The sequence below is a fragment of the Pyxicephalus adspersus genome, chromosome 3 (genome assembly GCF_032062135.1).
Source record: "Pyxicephalus adspersus chromosome 3, UCB_Pads_2.0, whole genome shotgun sequence".
Taxonomy (NCBI): Eukaryota; Metazoa; Chordata; class Amphibia; order Anura; family Pyxicephalidae; genus Pyxicephalus; species Pyxicephalus adspersus.
Genome location: NC_092860.1, coordinates 29,308,254 through 29,329,782, shown reverse-complemented (window position 1 = coordinate 29,329,782; position 21,529 = coordinate 29,308,254). Strand labels below are relative to the sequence as shown.

General features: G+C 36.5%; 1 protein-coding gene across 2 annotated transcripts in view; it reads right to left on the bottom strand.

Moving 5' to 3' along the window:
- Positions 1-21,529, bottom strand: part of RASEF (RAS and EF-hand domain containing) — a 44,511-nt gene that overhangs the window by 10,102 nt on the left and 12,880 nt on the right. For both annotated transcript variants that reach the window (XM_072404101.1, XM_072404102.1), the window contains exons 2-8: positions 16,538-16,684; positions 15,564-15,654; positions 3,931-4,026; positions 3,241-3,318; positions 2,242-2,357; positions 2,094-2,162; positions 60-144 (exon numbers count right to left, since the gene is read on the bottom strand). In XM_072404101.1, coding sequence (XP_072260202.1) covers positions 60-144; positions 2,094-2,162; positions 2,242-2,357; positions 3,241-3,318; positions 3,931-4,026; positions 15,564-15,654; positions 16,538-16,684 — 682 coding nt within the window. The remainder of the gene's footprint in view (positions 1-59; positions 145-2,093; positions 2,163-2,241; positions 2,358-3,240; positions 3,319-3,930; positions 4,027-15,563; positions 15,655-16,537; positions 16,685-21,529) is intronic.

Sequence of the window (21,529 nt, the reverse complement as noted above, 5' to 3'; positions counted from 1 at the left end):
AGAGCATATCATTACCGGCACTAGAGGAGCAGCACCCAGTGTCTGGAACATCTACGTACCAGTGATCTGTTGTACTTGATCAAACTGTTCTCCAGCACGCTCCGCAGTCCATCATTACTGTCATGCAGCTTTCTATTAGCTGTGCTGTAATCGAAAAATGTAATGTCAGCCAAAGAAGCCTTATAGGAGATTCAATAAAAAAAAAAAGTTTAAAACTTATGTTGCAAAGTACTAACAAATATCAAAACTAAATGTGACTGCACAGCCAGGTCATAACATTCACAAAAGAATATAACCTACAATAGGAAAGCATTTCTGCAATATAAATGACTGAAAACACTGGATTGAGTAACAGCAATTTTGTCATTTATTAATTGTGAATCATGAATTAATTGTGAATTTATTAATGTAAAACGTCATACAGTTTGTTAATAATGTGTTATGTTAATATGGCATATGCATTTGGATACGTTTAAGTTTGGTAAAAATATTTCTACATTTACCAAGCACTTTTCATGTTACTAATGAGAAAAGTGGATTACATAACGATGGATGAAAAATGTGAGCAGTTTTCTTCTATATTAGAGGAAATTGAAGTTACATTGCTCCTTAGGGACCAAGACATTTAACAGTCAGAATTGGTGGTTTAATTCTGCCCTTCACAAAGAAGAAAACAAGGTTGCCAGGAGAGAACTTGGAAGTTTAGCATAGTATAACATATTGCCCTTGTAAGAGAATTACTTATCTTTTATTGCCTTAATCTATAAAGACTGCACATATTAAAAAGTGAATTCATTATAAGGATTAATAGGATCCAAGTAAATTATAAAGAAGGTGCTATGGTACCATTTTAATTTTTCACTGACCACCATTATTGTCACCTGCTGCCTTATGGATTCTCTATGAAGATAACTGTGGTAATAAAAGTAACTGTGATAACTGTGGTAATAAAAATATCAAAATCCAGTAACAAAATGCAATTTTTTTGTTTAGATGTAGAATATGGCATTATATATGCACACTCATGATTTTATACAACCTTTTTTCCTTTATTTTCATCCCAGTGATCTTACCAGCTACTGCCTACCTGAATTTGGGTGGTAACACTCACTTAAATTATTGTACCTAAAGAGAAGCAGCTTTGTCAGCCTAATACTTGATATATGTTAGGAGGGGGATTATGTATTCTCCATTGGGAACCAGGGGCAGACAAAAAGAGCAGTAAGTTAACTGAACTCATCAAACACCATAAACAAAACACTGGTGTATATACAATACAAAATGGTGCAAGTAAGACAGAAATATTTGATATGTGACCTAAAGGTAGCAAGGTTCATCAGTGTATATGTGATGAAATAAAACTGTGCAGCCAATCTGGACCAGAATATACCAGTTTATCTCTGCTTGGTAACCCTAACCAATATTCCGTAATCACCTGCTAGTGCCTTATTTAGTAAAACCGACACCCCTATTCATAAACCCCAACTACAGTTATTACAATATATTTTAGCAGCCTATATGACCAACCCAACTCTGGAAATCCCCTACCTTGTCCCTCGATTACGTCAAAACCAAATTGAACTAGATAATGACAAATTATATGCTTTTCTGCATAATTAACAATAAACTTTTCCACAAGACCTGGAACCCTTGGATTCAATATCTAGATAGAAAAAGCAAGTTCCTACTTATTAAAGGAGGTGGGCGTTTTCCTTTCCTTACCCTTATCTTCACTTTTCCTTCTATCTTTCTCACCTTTTCTCTTCCTTGGTACTTTCCTCTTACCCCATTGGACTCCTTTACAGGGGTATTAGACAAACCCCCACTTTGCTATTAACCTTTTTTCTGATTCCATGTTGTTAACTGTTTTATGTTACATATGTGCTAAATTGGGAAATTTCCATACTATTTTTGAAAACAAGTGGGAAGTCTACCTCTTTACTTTTTTATAACTTTTTATTTTACCTAATATGTAACCTTGTTTGACTACCAGTTTCATTGGTTTGTTCATTTTCTTCTCCTGTATTCCAGTTTCTTGTTTTGTACCTCTTGTATAATACCAATAAAAAACAATAAAATAAAAAAATACATACTGTAGAATTTCAATTTGTCGTGCCAAATTTTCTCGTTCGTCTGTATATTCTCGGATTATTTCCATATCTCTGAAAAAAAAAGCCTAACTTAGATGATGTTTTACAAATAAAAAAATGTATTGCGGATGTAACAATAGCTTTGGAATACCTTTCAGAGTTTAGACTCTGGTCCGCATAGTCACTTTTCAGAGCATCAAGTTCACTCTGAAGGAAGGAGACACTTGTCTGGGCTTCTAGAAGCTCCTTCTTAAGTTTCTGATTTTCCTGTAGGAATTATACAATGATAGTTTGAGCTACAAATAGTTTGTTTGTGTTTGTTTGATAGATAGATAGATAGATAGATAGATAGATAGATAGATAGATAGATAGATAATTTGTGTTACAAAAAGCACACAACAAAAGCATTAGTTCAGGATTCGATCAGGGAATGGCCCTATCTCTTTGAAGTGGGTATGTGGTAATATTATAAACATGGGATATCTCAAATCATTGGACAAACTTACTAGAAAACTTCTACCACCGCACATACAGGCAAAGGTTAAGACAGGTAAGAGCAAGCTATGACACGTGAACGTCTGGCATTTGTGGTTTCTGACATCATCAACAACCAAAATGTAAAATATTAATGATATGAATACCTACAGCAATCAGGGCTGCCGAGTTAGGCGCCATTCACACTTGTGGAGGTGAACCATGAGGTTAGCTGCTCCCAGGTGGATAGAAAACTGCTGGTATTTGTCCAGGAACAGTGAACACAACCCCAGAATAATGCATTTGCACACATTTCTCTTAGGGTTGTGGTGCAAGGAGAACATTTTTTTATGTGTGCCATGTGTGATGTTACATATTACATAAAAATATATATACATTTTGTCATTGAGCATTTATGAACAATACCATGTTTAGCTGGGGACAGTAAACCACTGAAGGCCAGTGGATAAAGAAATATCAGCCAAAGGATAAATTTAGCGCTCTGGAATCTATAGAGAAATAAACATTTGTTCCCCTAAATATGTGTGCTTTAGATTTTCAGTATGACTTGGGTTGGGGCATTACATAAGAAGTTCTTTGTAAAACAAAAAAATAGGTTTTTCCTATGTAAAGTACATTTAAAAAAACAATGAATTAATCAGTCCATATAACTAACCATAGTCAATTCATGCAATCGTTTTTTTAAAGCAGCCACATCTTCTTTCAAATTTATGCTCTTTGATTGTTCTTCCAGCTAGAAAAAATAAAATAGCACAATTCCATTCTAAATTATTTATTAAATAAAACATATCACAAATATTATTTTGAAATTGTATTAAGCAAAAATACTAGCACATAACCTTGAAATATTTCCTAGTTTTGACTTTTTACAAATTTCACCTAGTACAGGGGTCGGCAAACTCTGGCCTCTAGGCCAGATACGGCCTAGCCAGTAGTCTGTTCCGGCCTAATGCCCCCCTGGTCAATCCCACCTTACCCCGGTCGGCAGGGGTCCAGAGCCGCATGCAGGGGTAAGGGGACATTCCCTCTCCTCCGTATGCATTGTGGAGGAGAGGGATTTCCCTCAGAGTCGTTCCTGGTGGCGGTGGAGCCATCAGAGTCGTTCCTGGATTTCCCTCAGAGTCGTTCCTGGTGGGCGGAGCCATCAGCGTGGGACTCAATAGAGAGTCCGGCCTAGCGTGCCTTCTTGGCCTCCTAAAATGGCCTAGTAGCCAAAAAAGTTTGCTGACCCATGACCTAGTATTTTACTAGGAATGTCTATGACAGATTTTTGAACTTTATGTAATCTGAAGAGGGACTCTTTATAGTGCACACAAGATTATGGCATTAGAGGATATTTGGTTACCTTCTTCAGTTTCTTGATTGTCACCTGCAGCTCAGCGACTTCAGATTCATGTTGTCGCTTCAAGTCATTGAGAGCTTCCTCTGCTTTTCTCTTCTCCTGGAATAGTAAACACATTATTGAAATCTAGTAATGTTCTGCTCAATCTCAACCTTGGGAAAACATATATGGATGAAAGAAACTCAATGCCTTTGATGAAAAGGAAATGTACACATAAACAATGGGGTTGTATGTATTTTTACAATTGGTGACTTGCACCTGCAGAAGGATGGAAAATGAAGAGTGGATGGAAGATTATGAGTCAAGACTAGTTATCTTGTGTATCATGTAAGTAAAATGCACATATTGCATACAAAATGAGTATAAACATAATAGAAAGAAGATAAGTTATAATGTTTTCCATAAAAGGATTTGTTTTGTTTCCATAAAAGGTGTCATTGTTGCTCCTGAACTTTTTCCCTGATCCTACTGCACCACACACAACATGGCAATTTTTGTTGATACTTGAGGGGGGATGCTAGATCATGCAAAATAAAGAAAAGAACAGAGAAATCGAAGTGTTCTTTTATCAGTCTAAGAAAGATCAATTTCCCAAAATGCAGATTAAAAGATGTTCTCTGGGTGGTATTGTAAGTATACTGTATGAAATAATATATTCTCAGATTTGGGCCAAGACAATAAAATATGACAATGTGTGAAGGGTTCAGATAAATTTTACTGTGAGATAGTATAAAGGCCTATGTAATTATGGTGGGATAGTAATAATATACAATTTTATAAGCAATACATAAGAACAGGATCTTTACTAGGCCCCCTTACTCCCATTAATATACCTAGGTATAGTTTCATGCTGACTATTCTTGAGGACCTCAATAATAATACAGTAGAACCCCCGTTATCGGGAACTCAGATAACTGGAATATTCAGATAACCGACACCTGACAGTTCCACTTTCTTGATTGCTCCCCCAGCCCTAGCGGAGCTGTGGCATGTGTTCTGCATCCAAGAACACATTCCACAGCTCCACTAGGGCTGTCAAAGCAATGAAGAAAGGGGAGCTGTTAGCACAGCTCCGCTCCATGATTGGCTGGGAAAAGGAAAACCCTGATGACGCTTGAGCCGTCATCAAGGTTTCCTTTTTCTCAGCCATTCAGCACTAGAGGTAAATGGGGACAAGTTTAGTGCTGAATGGCTGAGAAAAGGAAACCTCAGTTAACTGGAAACTACAGTTATCCATAATCGGCCATTCCCCATAGGTGCCGGATAACCGAGGTTCTACTGTATCAGCAAATATGCCAGAATGTTAAAGATGCTGAACACAGAACTGGGCTTCACTATAGTGATGGAGAGCACAAACATGCACATTGGTGAAGGGACAGCTACTACAGATGTAAAGTGTGAGCATAAAGTAGGGGTGAAGAGGAGGATAGAGGTCAGATGCAGTTATTAGAGTGGGAATCGGTGTGCCTGGGTAGTGTGATGGGGAGGTTAGCCAAGGATCGGATAGCTGCAGATAGGAAGGCAGTAGTAGGGGGTTTCAGGCACAGGAGTGAGTGGTTCCTCCTTTGGGAAACTGTCCGCTATACCTCCTGATTTCATCCAGCCAGCAGTACAAATCACAGCCTATTTTTTAGTGACAGCATTGCTGATCTACTCCAACTTGCAGAAATCTGATCCTGGCAAACAAGCTACCAAAATAGAAATTTTCTGTCACTAATAATGTATTGTAAAACACATATTACTATAACCCATGGGTCTGAAGTGGACCTAAAGTCTTCCCCCATGGTAACTAAACCCACATATGAGATGGAGCTCCAATAGAGAAGCAACTCTGAAGCTTCTGCATTCAGACCTATGAAGAACCCTGTACCCCTGGCAATCTGCAGACTGACATTGCATCTTACTGGCACCCACCATCCCCATGACTGCATTTCACATGCCTATCATCCAGTACCCCCCTGCACCCCTGACAGACTGAGCCTGGAGTTTCCGTGCTGTGATCATTTGGTTCTGCCTGCTTACTTCTCCCTTTGGTGACTTCACCTTCCCTCAAGTGCACTCTGTAGAAGAAGATTCTTTCTCTGAGAATGGAATAATTTTCTGAAAAAGGTTGGAAAACCTTGGAAAGGACTGTTGTGTTTCCTGGGTGAGGTGACAGATATGCATTTGGCAACCATACCTCTATGGTCAGACATTCAGTTGGCAATCACAATGAGCCTTTTAATGCAACCAGCATCATATGGAGGCGCAACATCCAAATATACTATATTTCTTTTACTTTCAAGAAAAGAGTTTAATTTGAAATCCACTAACAGTATATCCTTTATATCAGGCAGGAACTAAGGGGGGAACTGAAACACCATTTTACTTAATGAATTCTTTTGCAAAAAAAAAGTATATTTATATAAAATATTATTTTGGCAAATTACATTTTCAAACTGATGCGAAATTCACTTAGGGAGTTACTATTTTAAATAATCATATAGCACTACATTAAGTCTTCAAGTCTGTGTCTCATTGGGGTTTCGGTTTAATTCCTGTCCCAGAAAAAAAGAGTAGAAATTTTCCTAAAGTAAGGAGCATTCTGGTTTTAGACAGTTGTCAACAGAACACTGTTTTCAATAAATACGGTAAGTTACCTCTAACATCTTACTTAAATAACTGCTGTAAAAGTTTAGATGTCCTCTTACTTTCTAACTTAGTAACAATGGTCTCCAAGACATAATGTTACATAGTTGGATTCACAAAAAGATACATAAGTTTAACCAATAAGATGACCCTTTCATACCCTAAGGCAATCAGATATTATTCAGGACTGAAGTGTACACAATAGTGCTTAAAGCGTACCTAAACTTGGAAATTTCACTTTACATAAAGGGGTAGACAACCCATTTATGTAAAGTAAAAATTCTGTTGCTTGTTTCTTTTTTTAGGTGCAACACCCTTTTTTTTTTTTACAGCACCGCCCCCTAATTCTCAATCGCCTAGGTGATCAAGAATGAATGGGAGTGCAGAGCCTCCCGGGATACCTACGTCACACATGCCAGAAGGTGCTCCTTCTGGCTACGCCCAAGCCTTTTCGTGCAAAAAAGAAAAATTGCCGATCTCGGCAAGATTTTTTCCCATCCTACATCACCCAATCTCACCCCTGGGTCAGATGATGTAGGATGAAGAACCTGGAAGAAGAGGCGAAGATGGCAGTGCCCTGAGCCCCATCTTCGGGACGGATGCCAGGATGACGTGGGACCTGATGCAAGACACCCCCGGATGGATCAGACTGCCCTGCGGGATTGAAGGTAAGTGTATTTTTTTTTGGCAGTTTTCAGTTTAGTTACTCTTTAAATCCTTGTGCCAGTCATACCAGGGTCAGGGAATCGGCACGAAGAGTTACAATATACATATTTGGTATATTTGGTCTTTGTTTCCCTATTCAGACATTGGATCTTGAAATAAACTTTAGTGTACAAAATACACTTACAAGATACATTTGAAAGGGGAAAGAGACATTTTATGTGCAGTATAAGCACTACAGTATATTTCATCTACATGTTATGGTTTGGACTAATTAGGTATTTTCAGATTAGATTTTTTTATCAATCTTTTATTTATATAAGTCACTTAATTAATATTAATATATCTCACAATCTCCCAGCAGACCTACAATATAACTACAGTAAGTGACCATGATCACGTATGGTTAGTTAATAAAGGTGATGCCAGGTAAAGAAAAGAAACTAAAGGTGATGTGATTTAACATTATATAATTTATATATAGGTCGCATGTACAGATGCAGCAATAATATATCTATTCATATATATATATATATATATATGTTAAAAAATAAACATGACTGCTCAGGTAAAGTATTTCAATATTTGTGGAACTCTATTGTTTCTATATTTCTTTTTTTGTTTTAGTTTCATTCACATTCGTTATATAATGAACCTTTTTAAATACAGAACGTCTATGTTGCTTTACAACCTCTACACTAGATGGTGCTGAAGGAACACAGTAAATATATTCTGTTTCACATTATATTTCAGTAAAATGAATATGCACTAAAGTCAGTAAATTAATTTGAAAAAAAAAAAAAGGTTTGGTTTCCATATGTAGTTAAAACTTAAATTAAAATTTAACCTAACCCCTAATTTAAGCCCTAGAACTAAACCTAAGGCTTAAAATGAATTCTTAACATTTAGGTTCATCCAAATTGTTAAACTTTAAGAATGTCCAAAGTCAGGGTCGGAATTGTACTTTTTCTTCCCTGGGCCAGCTAGCTTGTGCTTGAGAGGTGAATATGTAAGGGTGGACATAGTAATAATGGAGGGGTCATTGATGGGAACTATGATGGTTGTGGGCAGAACAGATCTATGCTAAGCACTTTTATGTCTTATAATGATACCCAGGGTTTTCCTTTACACTGATGTAACATTGATTCTACTATCCATTACTCATTTACAATAATTTATATTAATAACATCAAGTTGAAAAAATAGTCAGTGGTTATTTGCAAATGTACTTGTTGTTAATAGTTCTCCTGGGAGTTTATTAAGTGTTCGTTAAATACAAAAATCATTCCATGTATGACCAAATTTAAATTATGGATAACATTGTTATCATCATCAATTTAGTGAAAAGGGTTGAACAAATAATGAATCTCCATCAAGTTCAAGAGAAAAGCCACTAGGTAAACTGCTTCCAGTTTTGCTCTGCTTATTATTTTTATAAACAGAATTATATAGTGCCAACATATTATGCAGTGCTGTACATTAAATAGGGGGTGCAAATGACAGATACAGACAGTGACGCAGGGAAAGGAAAGGACCCTGCCCCGAAGAGCTTGCAATCTAGGAGGTGGGGGGAGATATATCTTTCATGACCCCCTTCCACCAAGGCCAGTGAGATCAATTTTTAAGACTAGTTTATACATAATAATAAAACTTTGGGTGTTTTCAGTTACATGAGCATACTGATATTTTGTGAAAAAACACATTTAGGGCATGCTATATGTGTAAATATTATACATAAATCATATATCATCATACATCAATGGCCTACTGTATGTGGGATCTAAATAGCTGAATCCTCTTAAAACAAAAGGGCAACATATCATAAAAAAAATGTAGTATTAAGTGTAAGGGGTGGGTGAATAATATTAAATGATATCCAGGGTGCACATCTGTACCCCCACCTTAATAATATTAACCATAATAAAAAAAATATGACATTATTGGGTTAGTTTGGCTTTAATGACTGTTAACCTGCAGCACTGGAAACTATATCTGGAACAAATTCTACAACACGTCACAAAAGGAAAGTCCTACAAGTAAAATGGACATGAAAAGTAACAGGCAACGCCCAGTGATAAAGTCAGCTCTGTGCAGCTCTGGAGTATTCATTTTACTCTCTGTGGTCAGCAAGGAAAAATCCTGCATGTATCATGTCACAGAAGTTCTGGGGTCTATAAGATAAACTTAAGAAGAATGCAACATGTGCACACATCAGTGTTAGACCTGTATCAGTGGGATTAGTTTACCAAAGTAATTTTTTTACTTTGTTAATGGATTGAAAAAAAATAAAATTCAATTTGCAAAGAGCACTTAGTCACCTGCAATAAGGTGAATGGTGGGAGTGAATAGATACTGACCTAAATTTTGTTCATCATGTGCAAGGAAAAATACTGTGAATTTTGGATATATTTACTAAACTACGTCAAAGTTTACATTGAAAGAGAACATGCCCCACTCGTAGCATTATCATTTCAAATCTTCCACATTTTCTGCTCTGTTGTTAAAGTTATTAGTATTAATCCTCCTGCTGGTTTCTGCTTTTTACTTTTGCAATCATTGGTTGGATGCATTGGGTCTGATTTAATAAAGCTCTCCAACGCTGGATAGGATACACTTTCATTGGTGAAACTGGTTGATCCAGCAATCCTGGAATGGTTTTGAAGTCATTTGCTGTTTGCTAGCAAATGTTTTGAATCCTGGACCAGATCCATTCCAGGTTTGTTAGATCGCCCAGTTTCACTAATGAAAGTGTATTCTCTCCAACCTTGGAGAGCTTTAATAAATCAGGCCCAGTGATTTTTTTGACCCATGAAGATGCCAAGTAACAGTTTTGTTATCGTCTCCCTTGGCTGACCTTTATCGTTATTGACTAACTATGCTTTGTTCTGCACCTTGAGTGTTGAGTTGGCCATTTTGGCAGAAACAGATCTTTGTTTTACTATGTTAGAGCAGGAGCAGAGAGAAGCACAGTAGAAACATCACTAAATCTCAAATATGGTGAGACTTGCAGGGCCTAAGATCGCACACTGCAGATATAAAGCTACATCCAAAGATTCCAAAACATGGAATCACCCTACACCTGTTCCCTAATATTAATACTAATTTGATGTATGCCTGCTTTACATTAGTATGATCCTGGCTTAGTCTGGCAATCTTGTAAAGACAGACTATAGTACTGAAAACCATCTGAAAACTGTAGCCCACAAATATGGAAACTACTGAAACCAGCCCTGATTTATCCATGCACATGTAAGGAGAATAAAGACTGATGATAGAACACGTACAGCTGAAAATTACTTTTTGATGATGAAAGATAACTACACAGAAAAAAAAACTCAACAGTAGAGAAAATGTCACAACACTCTAATGTACTGGAGCATAGCAGCTGGACTCCAAACTTCTTCAGCTATTGTAGACAAATAGGTACCTTCTGAAGAATCACACTAGTCATCAAAGTCTAACTATAAGTAGGAATTTAATTATGTGGTTGTAATACTTTTCAAAAGCTAAATATTACTTAAGATACACAGATGGGAAAACAACAAAATGACTTATTGCAGGGCATTGCGCACCTAAATTTAGAATATGTTTTAGATTGAACTTTAATCGTGGAACCTTGCAATTAAAATTTCTGCAGTTACTTATAACTGCAGTGTATAAAACATATTTTAATATACAAGAGCTGGATGTTATTGTAACAAAAAAGCCCCTGGAGATCGTTTTCTCTGTGAAACATCCTTTTCTTTGCATGGTATGTGGTACCACTTACCATACCACCTGTGATATCACTATAATGAAGGTAAGTATACAAACACTTTGTAAAAGCAGTGGAGAGTGTTTCAAGGTGGGTATGGGCCTGAGAACATAGGAAGGGGATTGGTCTACAGCAGTCTACTAACTTTTGTTAATCGGGAGCGGCATTTGACATTGAGAATAAACTTGCGGGCTGGATTACTGTTACACACATGCACCAAATAAAATAAATGACAAATCAAAAATTTCTGCACCATTTGGTGCTCACTGTATTTATGGGATGTCTGCATTTAATTTTGAGAAACCAGCTTTTGGATTTCTCCTCTGATAGCTGAAGGGGACAGGGAGGAAGGCAGTGCTACAGAAGCCCCCCTGTCAGCGGAGAAAGCCGTGGATTTAGAATGCAAACCTGTGCTCAAGAACAGGATTGGAGCCCTGTTTCCATATGGGGACAGGTAAGTGAGGCACAGTTCTAGGTGTTTCATCTTTGTAATGCTCATTGTCTTGTGGCCAAAGTATGGGTGCCCCTGGTCTACAAAGTAGCCTTATCTAAGTAAAAGTAATAGAGTCTTGTCAAGGACCTTCCTGGATCCACACACCCTAGATGGGCTAATTATACAAGAAATGTATTAGTTTTAAAGACTTCAAAACAAAAATAAATCTTTACATCTCCCTTAAATTTTACTTTAATTAATTTGACCCTCCTAAAGTTTTTCTTTTATGTAATCAAAATATGCAGAACAGGAAAAATATGCTTTTGTTATGTAGTCTAGCAACTGTTCCCGTATTATTGTGTAAGTGATGTATTTACTAGATCTACAGGTGTCCAGTACATTACCTGCCCACAAAGTAAAGATCAGCCAAGTTGTTGCATTTGCCTTTTAGGTGTTCTTATTTACTTAAATAAGAAATATATCAAGAGGAAGTAGAAACCCACCCAATATCAAATGCGCAATTAAATGCTGAATCATACTGTACATCATCATGACTGGCTATTATATTCTTTTACTTGAACTAAAACTAAAGATAATTGCAAAAAAATGTTTCCTTTGCTGTGTATAAGGGACTGATATATATGCACTTCAGTAATGATTATGGGAAAACAATATATCCAACTGCAGAATAATATTTCTAAGTTTATTTTAGTCTAGAGTATGTAAACCCGATCAAATGTAAGATTTGAAATGAAGAAGCCTGCATTAGTATATGTGTTTGTTCACTGAAATGTAGGATACCATAGCTAACCCCTTCTAAAATTCAGCTAGCCTAGCTGCTATGGTTAGCGATATGCCTTATTATTTCTGAGTACCTGAAGCAGCACAGTATACAGATCAAGTATTCTGGCATCATTTTCATGCACTTGCTTCATATCTGTGTCAAACCAGAATTTGGATATAACCCCAGGCTTTTAGTGACTTTTACTATGAAGTGTTTGTTGGTGCTAGATCTACTAGATTTTACCGTATACGAACAACTGTGCAAAAAATAAATAAATAAATAAATAAAAATCAATAAGGCAAGGCAAGGTATATAGATTGATAGGTATTGAAAAGTATGGCTATTTCTGAATAAGCAGACTATTGAACCATAAAGGGGATGAGCTATAATCACAAAGGTACACACATCAAGATTTAGGAGAAATGAAAACCAAAACTCTTTGTATGTGGTCATTGGCTGTATGTTTCATATTAACATACCAAAATGGTCCCTCCTAAATGGTCATGGGCAAGTTAACACAATCTGTTGCAATGGTGGTTACGGAACAGTCTTTGACAATCAGACCTTGCAGCAGATTAACACATAACTGTGTTCTTTGTGACCATCTTTCATGGTAACTTGATAGGTCAGTCCTTGGAGACAAGTTCTAGAGATTGTGTTCTAAACAGGTTTGTCGAGGAGATTTTACGGTTTTCTGTTGCACAGTTTGAAGTGCCTCTAAAAAAGTGTCACCAATAAATCACCCTCTAGTATACATAATGTAGTTTGTTGCATTTATTGACAAAAAACAACTAAAAATGTATCAATTTATCGACTTAAATGCCAAGACAATGCTAATCTTGCTTAATCTTTATCTCATTTGTTTCATTTCCACAATGCCTAAGGCAAACGTAAAGCCTAAGAACCGAATGCAACATTTATTACAATTGAAATTGTCAACTGACAATACCTCCAATGTTTTATGCAATTCTCTGTCCACTTTGAACATCCTTACAAATATTAATACCAAGGGATATCTGATCTTATATGGCAAACCACTTGCTCAATAAACAAGCAAAGCATTTGATGGTTGTTGTGTTTTTTCAAAAAAGCAAGTTCAAAACAGCTTCAACTAGCTCCATGCTTTCCTGAATTTGAAATGCAGAGCTCAGTATCACCATGCATCTAGATCCCCATGTATTTAGAAGGCACAGATACATGTAAGCTCCATGCAAAAAAAAAAGTCAGAAATGAAATAAAAACATTGCTTGTCGTACTATGTTTGTTTTGTATCTAGGTCTATCACCTTACCCACTTTCCCTAAGGTTTGCCTAAACAGACACATCGTGCAGAGCCAGTAACATGACGTCACTACTTCCTATTTCAGTTGTTCAGTAATATGTGATAAGTAACTTTTCAATATAGCTATAGCTGAGTATTATTAAAGTGCTGATGTCCTCCTTGTGGCCTTCATCGTGGATAAGCTGTTTAAGCCCTTCCCTGTCCAGTTCCTTATACTTAATAAATTATAAGTATCTCCTAAACCATTTCGTAAATAATAGAATATTTAAAACTCCATATTTAAAACTTTTTCGGCTGTTTGCCATTGGAAAAATTCCTCTTGACAGGGCAGCAAATAAGAGAAAACCTCTCTAAAGTGAGGGAAATCATGTCCCCACTGGAAGACTCCTTTCTCTCTTTCTATTTTCTCTTATGATGACATTACAAAACTTTAGATTTTTGCTTCCTTTCAGTTCCAGGGACAACAATGGTTACTAGGACAAATAAAAAGGGTACATCTCTTTCTTATAAAAAGCACAGCACAAACCAGAGGTTCTGATCCACTGTATCCAAAACAAATATTTTTCAGTCATTCTTTAAAAGAATAAATATCAGCATTTTATTATTTGCCAGAAATTCTGATTTAAAAAAAAAATCAAGTTGCTTTATTAAAAAGCCATTCTGTGTCTTTTTACAAAGACATTTTAGTATGTAACTGAAAGAATTATTTCTAACATGCCAAGAAAACCTGTCCTACCACTATAGCTGCCAAATGTTCAACGTCTGAATGGTGCATTCTCTACCATCTGAAAAGATTTAGCTCAGAATATATTTTTTACTTCATTGCACAGAACCTAATCCACCAGCATTATGTAAACTTTCTTAGATATCACTTAAAGGCAAACTTCATTCAAAACCTACATTTTCGTTCTGCATAACTACTATGCAAGCACTGGCTTTGTATATTTCTTGGAAACTTCTGTGATTAAATTTTTCCACCAGAATTAGCCATAACAAAGACAAATACTTGTGTCACATGGTACTGATTCTCCAGTGCCAAGAAAGTGAAAGAGGTGGGGATACAAACTAATGCAAGAATATCTTGTTACTAAAGACTCCATAGAACATCAAAAGCCAGCATGTTATTCTGCCCACTAGTTTAATTCCAAAACTGGGTCTTGTATACTGACCAGTCCTAACTTTAAAGACCATTTCCATGTTTTGGTCTTCTCTCACAACCCTCCCTGCACCAAATATTAAAAAATATACATCACACATGTATATTTTAATTCCAGTTGGTCCACAAAATGTACTTCCTGTTGTTTGCACTATTGTTTAATTAAATAAAACTAGTTATATGTCTCTGAAGAACAATTATATGTACAGATATTTATTAACCATGCATTTAGTAGAGTTGGAACACTAAAGCTAGGTACACACTTGCAATAATTACCGTTAGAAAACAAACAACTAACAATTATGCACAATTATTTTTCAATGCATGATTATTCTTCAAATATAATCCACCAATAGCGTACACACGCTAGATACAATCGTTTGAACAATGCAGAAAGTGACATGTACAGGAGAAAGTGTACTGCAGAAACATCCATGATCAGTGAAGGACCGTACACACAATAGGTAGTGAACGATCGTCGCTCAATCAGATCCACCGGAACGGTCGTTCGTTTCCAGCGGCAATCCTCGTTCATTGGCATTGTTGGCTAGTCGTTGTGCACTGTTTTTGTTAATGATTATCATACAAACGGCTGTTAGTTGTTCGTTTCCAACGATGATTATTGCAAATGTGTACGCAGCCTAATACATTTCAGACCAACCAAACCATACATTTCTTTCTACAAAAATAGACTGTATGTAATAGACATGCATTACAAGCAACAGTACTAAAGCATTTGGAATAAAGAAACATAACTTTTTTTTAACGGTAGCAAACAATTTTAATTTAGATAATACTTTTAGTATGTGCCACAAAATGATGCCACGGATCATTACAATAAAACAGACTCTGAAATCTGAGTATCAAAGATCCTATGAAGGGGGGCACAGTATGATCAAAGGCATTAGAACTGTAGTTGTATGAAAGTACTACCCACTTCTTTTTTAATTCTGTTCTCAACAGCCTGTATCCGATGATCCATCTCTTCTTCCAGCTCACTTAACTGCATTGCTGCTTTGTCCTGTGCTCTGTAATTATATAAATATGAAGTGTTTGATAGAAAAAACACTGTGCAATCATTAGCTTTTCAGTAATTATACATGTAGAAAGTAATTATTTTGGTGATTTTGTGGCATAGTGTCCCTTTATGTGATTAGCTATTCATTTTATATTAAATTCTGAAAAGCAATGTAATATACATTTAAAAAATCCACACTACATAAAGAAGTATACATAGCTAATGCCACTAAAAATAAATGATGCCTGGATTTATTCCTTGGTTAGGTAATACAATGACTGGCTATATCATTGTACTTTGTGGTAGACCAACATGTTGCAACAAGTCTCAAAACTAATAAATGCTCCTCTACCTATTCATTCTTTTTTTGGTTCTTATTTACTGGCAGATACAAGTACTTTTTAAAGACAGGGTTCGCAAGAGGCTTTGTCTTCCTTTATCTCTGGATCTGCTAGTCCTGTTTGACATTATACTCTAACAGGGGGTGACCATTGTTTTCAGCTTTTAAATCCTCTGCTCATCCTAAAACATAGTCATACTCTGCTCATCTCAAAACATACAAGTCCATAGAAGAAGCTTGATCCCTATTTACCAAGATCTCCATTTGGTGTACAAAACTAGGATCTAAGCTAGCTCTGGTACATGATTTAATGTACTTGGAGGTCACTTGAACTTAGTTCTCCATCACCATAAAGCCAGAACAATCCACTTCTGCCAATGACCCTGTATAACCAGCCTAAAGCCCTGTGAAGTCTTATGCCATGGAAACATTAATAGTTCTACTGTTGGTTCAGACCCTGACTATCTAAAGGTCTATTTATAAAGCAAAGAATTTGAACATGATGAAAAAATAAGAGCAACCATAAAAGTTTAGAACAAATGTGCACATTTACCTTTTCACTGCAATAGCCAAGTTTTCCATTTCTGAGCTCTGGAGTCTGATCTCCCGGACAAAATTTCTGATGACATGTTCATACTGCTGGATCAATAAAGGTTCCACTATGGTGATGTTCTGGTAAAGTACACTTGCTTGTTCTTGTCTACAAATAAAAAGCAAAAATAAAAAAAAACTTCTATGTAAGTATCTATTCATAAATATGTATGGGCATTGTAATAACCAAGTTGCCAAAACTCATATGTTTTGATCGGTGGAGTTACTTCTTTAGTTTTCTGCAAGCCGCTCTATTTAAAAGGGGCTCAGGCAAATTAAAATAGTTCAGTAACTAAGAGTGTGCAATTCACAATATGAAAATTCAGATTAACATTGCCTTACAAACTGTACATTTCCTTGAAATTTTTCTATGGTTGTATGTTGATGTAATAATTATTAGGTTAAACAGAGATAAGGCCGAGGCTGGAAACTTTTTACTCCTTCCATTCTTTATCTGTTAACTAAGATGTTAACTCCCTTTCATCAGGTATAATCACCACCATGTGCTTCTAGATGTGATATCAAATATAGTATCCTTTTAGCACCACATTGTTACTTCTCATAAACTGTTCCATATTCAAAGCTCTTTCAGAAATCTGTATACATAATGTACATATTGGGATTGATTTTACTAAATGGGAATGGCTGTCCATCTAGAAAGTGAATTTTCATTGTGCTCAGGTAATAGGAGAAACCTGTGTTTATGTTGGTGTGGGTTAAATACTAATTAGATACTAGCAAAAATCCTATAGTTTTTTTTTTCTTTTGCCCATCATTGGGTATTTAAAGTGAACACAAATTCACCTAAATGATTAGCATTCCATGCCAGTCGGAAATCTTTTAGGCTATGGACATGAGTCTAATTTCTAGAGACAGTCCTTTGTGATTGTTTAAGAAGTAAGAAAGAACACAGAGTATAGGTCCACGTATAGGTCCCGTAGCTTTGCAAAATTTCTACCACAGTACTTGTGTGTAGACACACATTTGGCCTATACTAAGGCTCCTGACCTATTTGTTAGGTAATGTTTTTAACATGACAAGATCCATTCCAGGTTTGCTGGATCACACAGCTTCACTGATGAAAGTGTATCCTCTCCATCCTTGGAGAACTTTAATTCTTCTGGGGTCCCAATGGTGTTGTGTCCACAGGAATTCCCACAATGATCATTTGACTACTGCAGCAATAGGGAGATTAAATACACTCATCAGTAAAGTGCAGCCCACTACATCACAGTATCTGGAGAGTGCTTTTATTTGTTCTACAAAGGTGGAGTACTGTATATCTGCACCAGAACTGAAGAAAGTGGGAAAGGGACAATTATATAAAATGAGTTTGAATTGCTTTCCATAAAACACATGTAAGAACTTAAAACAGTAGGAGGCATTCTTCCCGCTGACCACCACACTAATGTGGAGGGGGTCCCTGAAGACCTGAAAGTTATCTCAAGAGGTTCCCCAAGTTAAAAAGGCAGAGAAACACTCACCTAGAGAATAGATCTACTTTAAGAGGTATGGGTTTAGCATAACAATCTTCATATTAAGAAACAGGTTAGTGAGGGTAGATTCTGTATTTTTAGAATACCAGGAGTGCTTAAAAACTGTGTGAAATTTGATGACAACAACTATCTGCAGACTTCTCAACTGTGGCCTTTATTTCTTGAGACTCATTGGACAGAATTTAAGGTCATCGATTACAGATAAGGTCTTCAAGGAATCTCTTCATTTTTTAAACAAAGCAACCATGGATAACAAATGTAGCTGTCGTATAATTTACAGGCTAGTAAAACTGACCAAGCAATTATAGCAATTATTGTTTCTTTAGACACCTGTCCCTGTCCATATGCAAGCTGCCTAGTTTTAAATCCAGTTTCCCTACAATCTCCCTCTGTAATTAGTGTAGTCTCTATAGTATGCAGTTTAAAGTGATCTTCCATAATCCTGAGTAAAGCCTCCTACGTTGTTTGATGTAGACTTAGACCTATAAATGTGTTACTCAGTATAGGTATTTTCTTCTGGCTTCCAATTTCCCTCATGGCTTTGCAAAATGACTACCAGAGTACTTGTGTAGACACATTTGGTCTATACGAGGGTTCCTGACCTATTTATGTTCCATCATCACTCGAAAATGCATGGAGACATTTCAACCAAACTTGCCATACATATGACTGAGACTCATGTGAGTGCACCTGTCATCTTTGTACAGCGCTGTGTTATATGTCAGAGCTTTATTTGGATGAAATGCACAGAGACATTTCAACCCAACTTGCTTTGTTCCACCATCACTAGGAAACACATCACCAAACTTGCTGGACGTATGACTCAGACCCATGTGACTGCACCGCTGATCACTAGGAAACACATGGAGATACTTCAACCAAACTTGCTAGACATATGACGTAGACTCATGTGAGTGCACCACTGATCTTTGTACAGCGCTGTGCTATATGTCAGAGCTAAATTTGGATGTATGTATGTGTTTTATATATATATATATATAGATGTGTGTATGTGATCACTAGCAAACGCATGGAGACATTTCAAGCAAACCTGCTATACATATGACTGAGACTCGTGTGAGTGCACTGCTGATCTTTGTACAGCACTGTGGTGTATGGTAAAGGTATATTTGCATCTATGTATGTATGTAGCTCTGTTGCGAATAGAACTTTCCCTTTTACAAACTGTCTCTGACAAGAAGAAAATAAATACTTATTTTTCCCGCTACTTGCAAAACCAAATGGTTCATCAATGTGCTCATTGGTTCGTCCTGCTGACTCTACGTTACTAAGGAATAAGGTGATATGGGGTCAGCATGAAGATACACTTAGCGTAGCAGAATTTATCTTCATTAAAGCAGCTTTGGTATTTTCTGGCACAGCTTTAATTGGCAAGTTCTTATTGGTGATATAGTTGTTTAGGATGTGACCAATGGTGTTTTCTTAAGATAAGCAAACACAATGTTAAATAAAATGTAAGCTACAAGAAGAAGCTAGCTCCTAACTAAAGTTGATGGGATGAGAGTGGGACATCAATATACAGTATATGGTGGCTGAATGTTTAAAGAACAGACAGAGTATCCTAAGAGTATGAGGGCTGTTAGTTGAAATGAGTGCAGTAACCAAGCACTATATTGAGGGGGTAAGGGTAGTAGAGTTACATGCCTCCCATATCACCAAGTAACACACAATACTCTTACTCTCCCAAAAGGAAAAAAGACTAAAAAAAACATTTTAGGTAATATTATAAGGTAATGCATTTATTATTTTCCTTAGCTTAGGACAATTTCTCCAGCATGCCTGAGAAAGTCCTGAGGTACTCAATCATCTCCTCCTATTCATTCCTATTGGCTCATCTCTGGCTAAAGGGATGAAAGAAAAGATGGGGCCTATATTCATTGCTATCCCCTGTTTAGTACCATTACGCAGCTGACTAGTTTAGCTTAAGCCAAAAGAGCTTTTAGAATGACTTCATTGTAATCCAACATTACAAGTTTTGCACCTTTGGTTCCTATGCCATAGTCACGATCAGTGCACGTCATAGCATGTTATTTAGTAATAATCATGGGTGGATGTTATCAGGTTTCATTATTCCTCTACAAATATAGGGTGGCTATCAGCAATGCATTTTCTAGGAGAACAATTCCAGCACAGAACTACAAATGCTAATTTATAATCCAAATTTCTTATAGCTAAACAATTAACATTTTATTCCTGTCTTTTTAAAAAAAATAGAAACAGGTCACCAATACAGGACATTTAATTTTCCATGCAGTAAATCAGAAATGATGTGCATGCTCTTCTGTCAGCAGCACTGAAAAGCTACTGACAGGGATGACAAAAGCAGCTGTCACTTTCACCAAATATAAGTCTCAAGTCTCACCCTCAACAAAAAAACTGCCCCTGCCCAAAGAGACTTGAATTCTGCTGTAAAATTTCTTGTATAGCTCTAAGACTCTGTCTTCTCTCTAACACATTCTCCCACCATGCTCTCACTAAGAACAAAAAGCAGAATAAAAAAGAAACACCCAATATGTGTTTTCTATGCATAAGGGAGGGGGGTGAATTCTTATTAGTTGCAGGGGGAAACTGTACATGTCCAGCATACTTTGCAGTGACAACTAGGAACACTTTGTTGGCTGAAAAGTCTTTGGATGTATTTTTGATGCATGGTGAAAATAAGCACCGTTTTTGTGAAAATGTTTCATTAGTATGTATGTAAGCAATAAATACGTCTGTATCTCAAATATTTAATTGAAACTGTAGTAATTGAGTAAACCATACAGGAGAAAACCTTGTGACAGTCCTACAATTCTGGACACTATCATGAAGAATGCAAAGTATTGTGCCGAGTGGCACTCTGCATTCCAACACCCAGCATTGCAACTTACAACAATCCTGTCACACGGAGTGATCTTCACTGACACCAATGATGGTACACCCTTCTTTTTTCCTAGCATCTAGTTTTCGTTTGTAAAAGGCATGTAATGGGGGTGCCTTTTGGGATAGCCTTGTAGAGATGTCCAATAGACATCTCATGATATGGAAACTATTTTTTTGTTTTATCTTTTCCTTTGACAGATAAATTGCCTGGTTAATACAACGTAGGTTCCCTTCTTCTACCCCATTTTAACATAGAAGAGTATTTTACCCTGTAAATTTTATTATGCTTAGCATTGTCAATCATGTGAGGTTATGTAAGAACTAGTTTGAAATTGATGATAACCGTAAAAAATAGAACCATAATCCCATAAGAAGCATGCAAATTATATTACAGGTAATCCTGCAAGGTTTCAGATCCACCTCATGTGAAGTTAAAATTTTGTTTCCCTAATTATACTATAATTTATATAAATGGTATATGCGGAGGTTAAAATTAAGTATATACAGTACTATCCAATACAAAGATTCGCAAAAGCTCCTGCTGGTGAAAAAAAGAATAAAATATTATCTTTGTG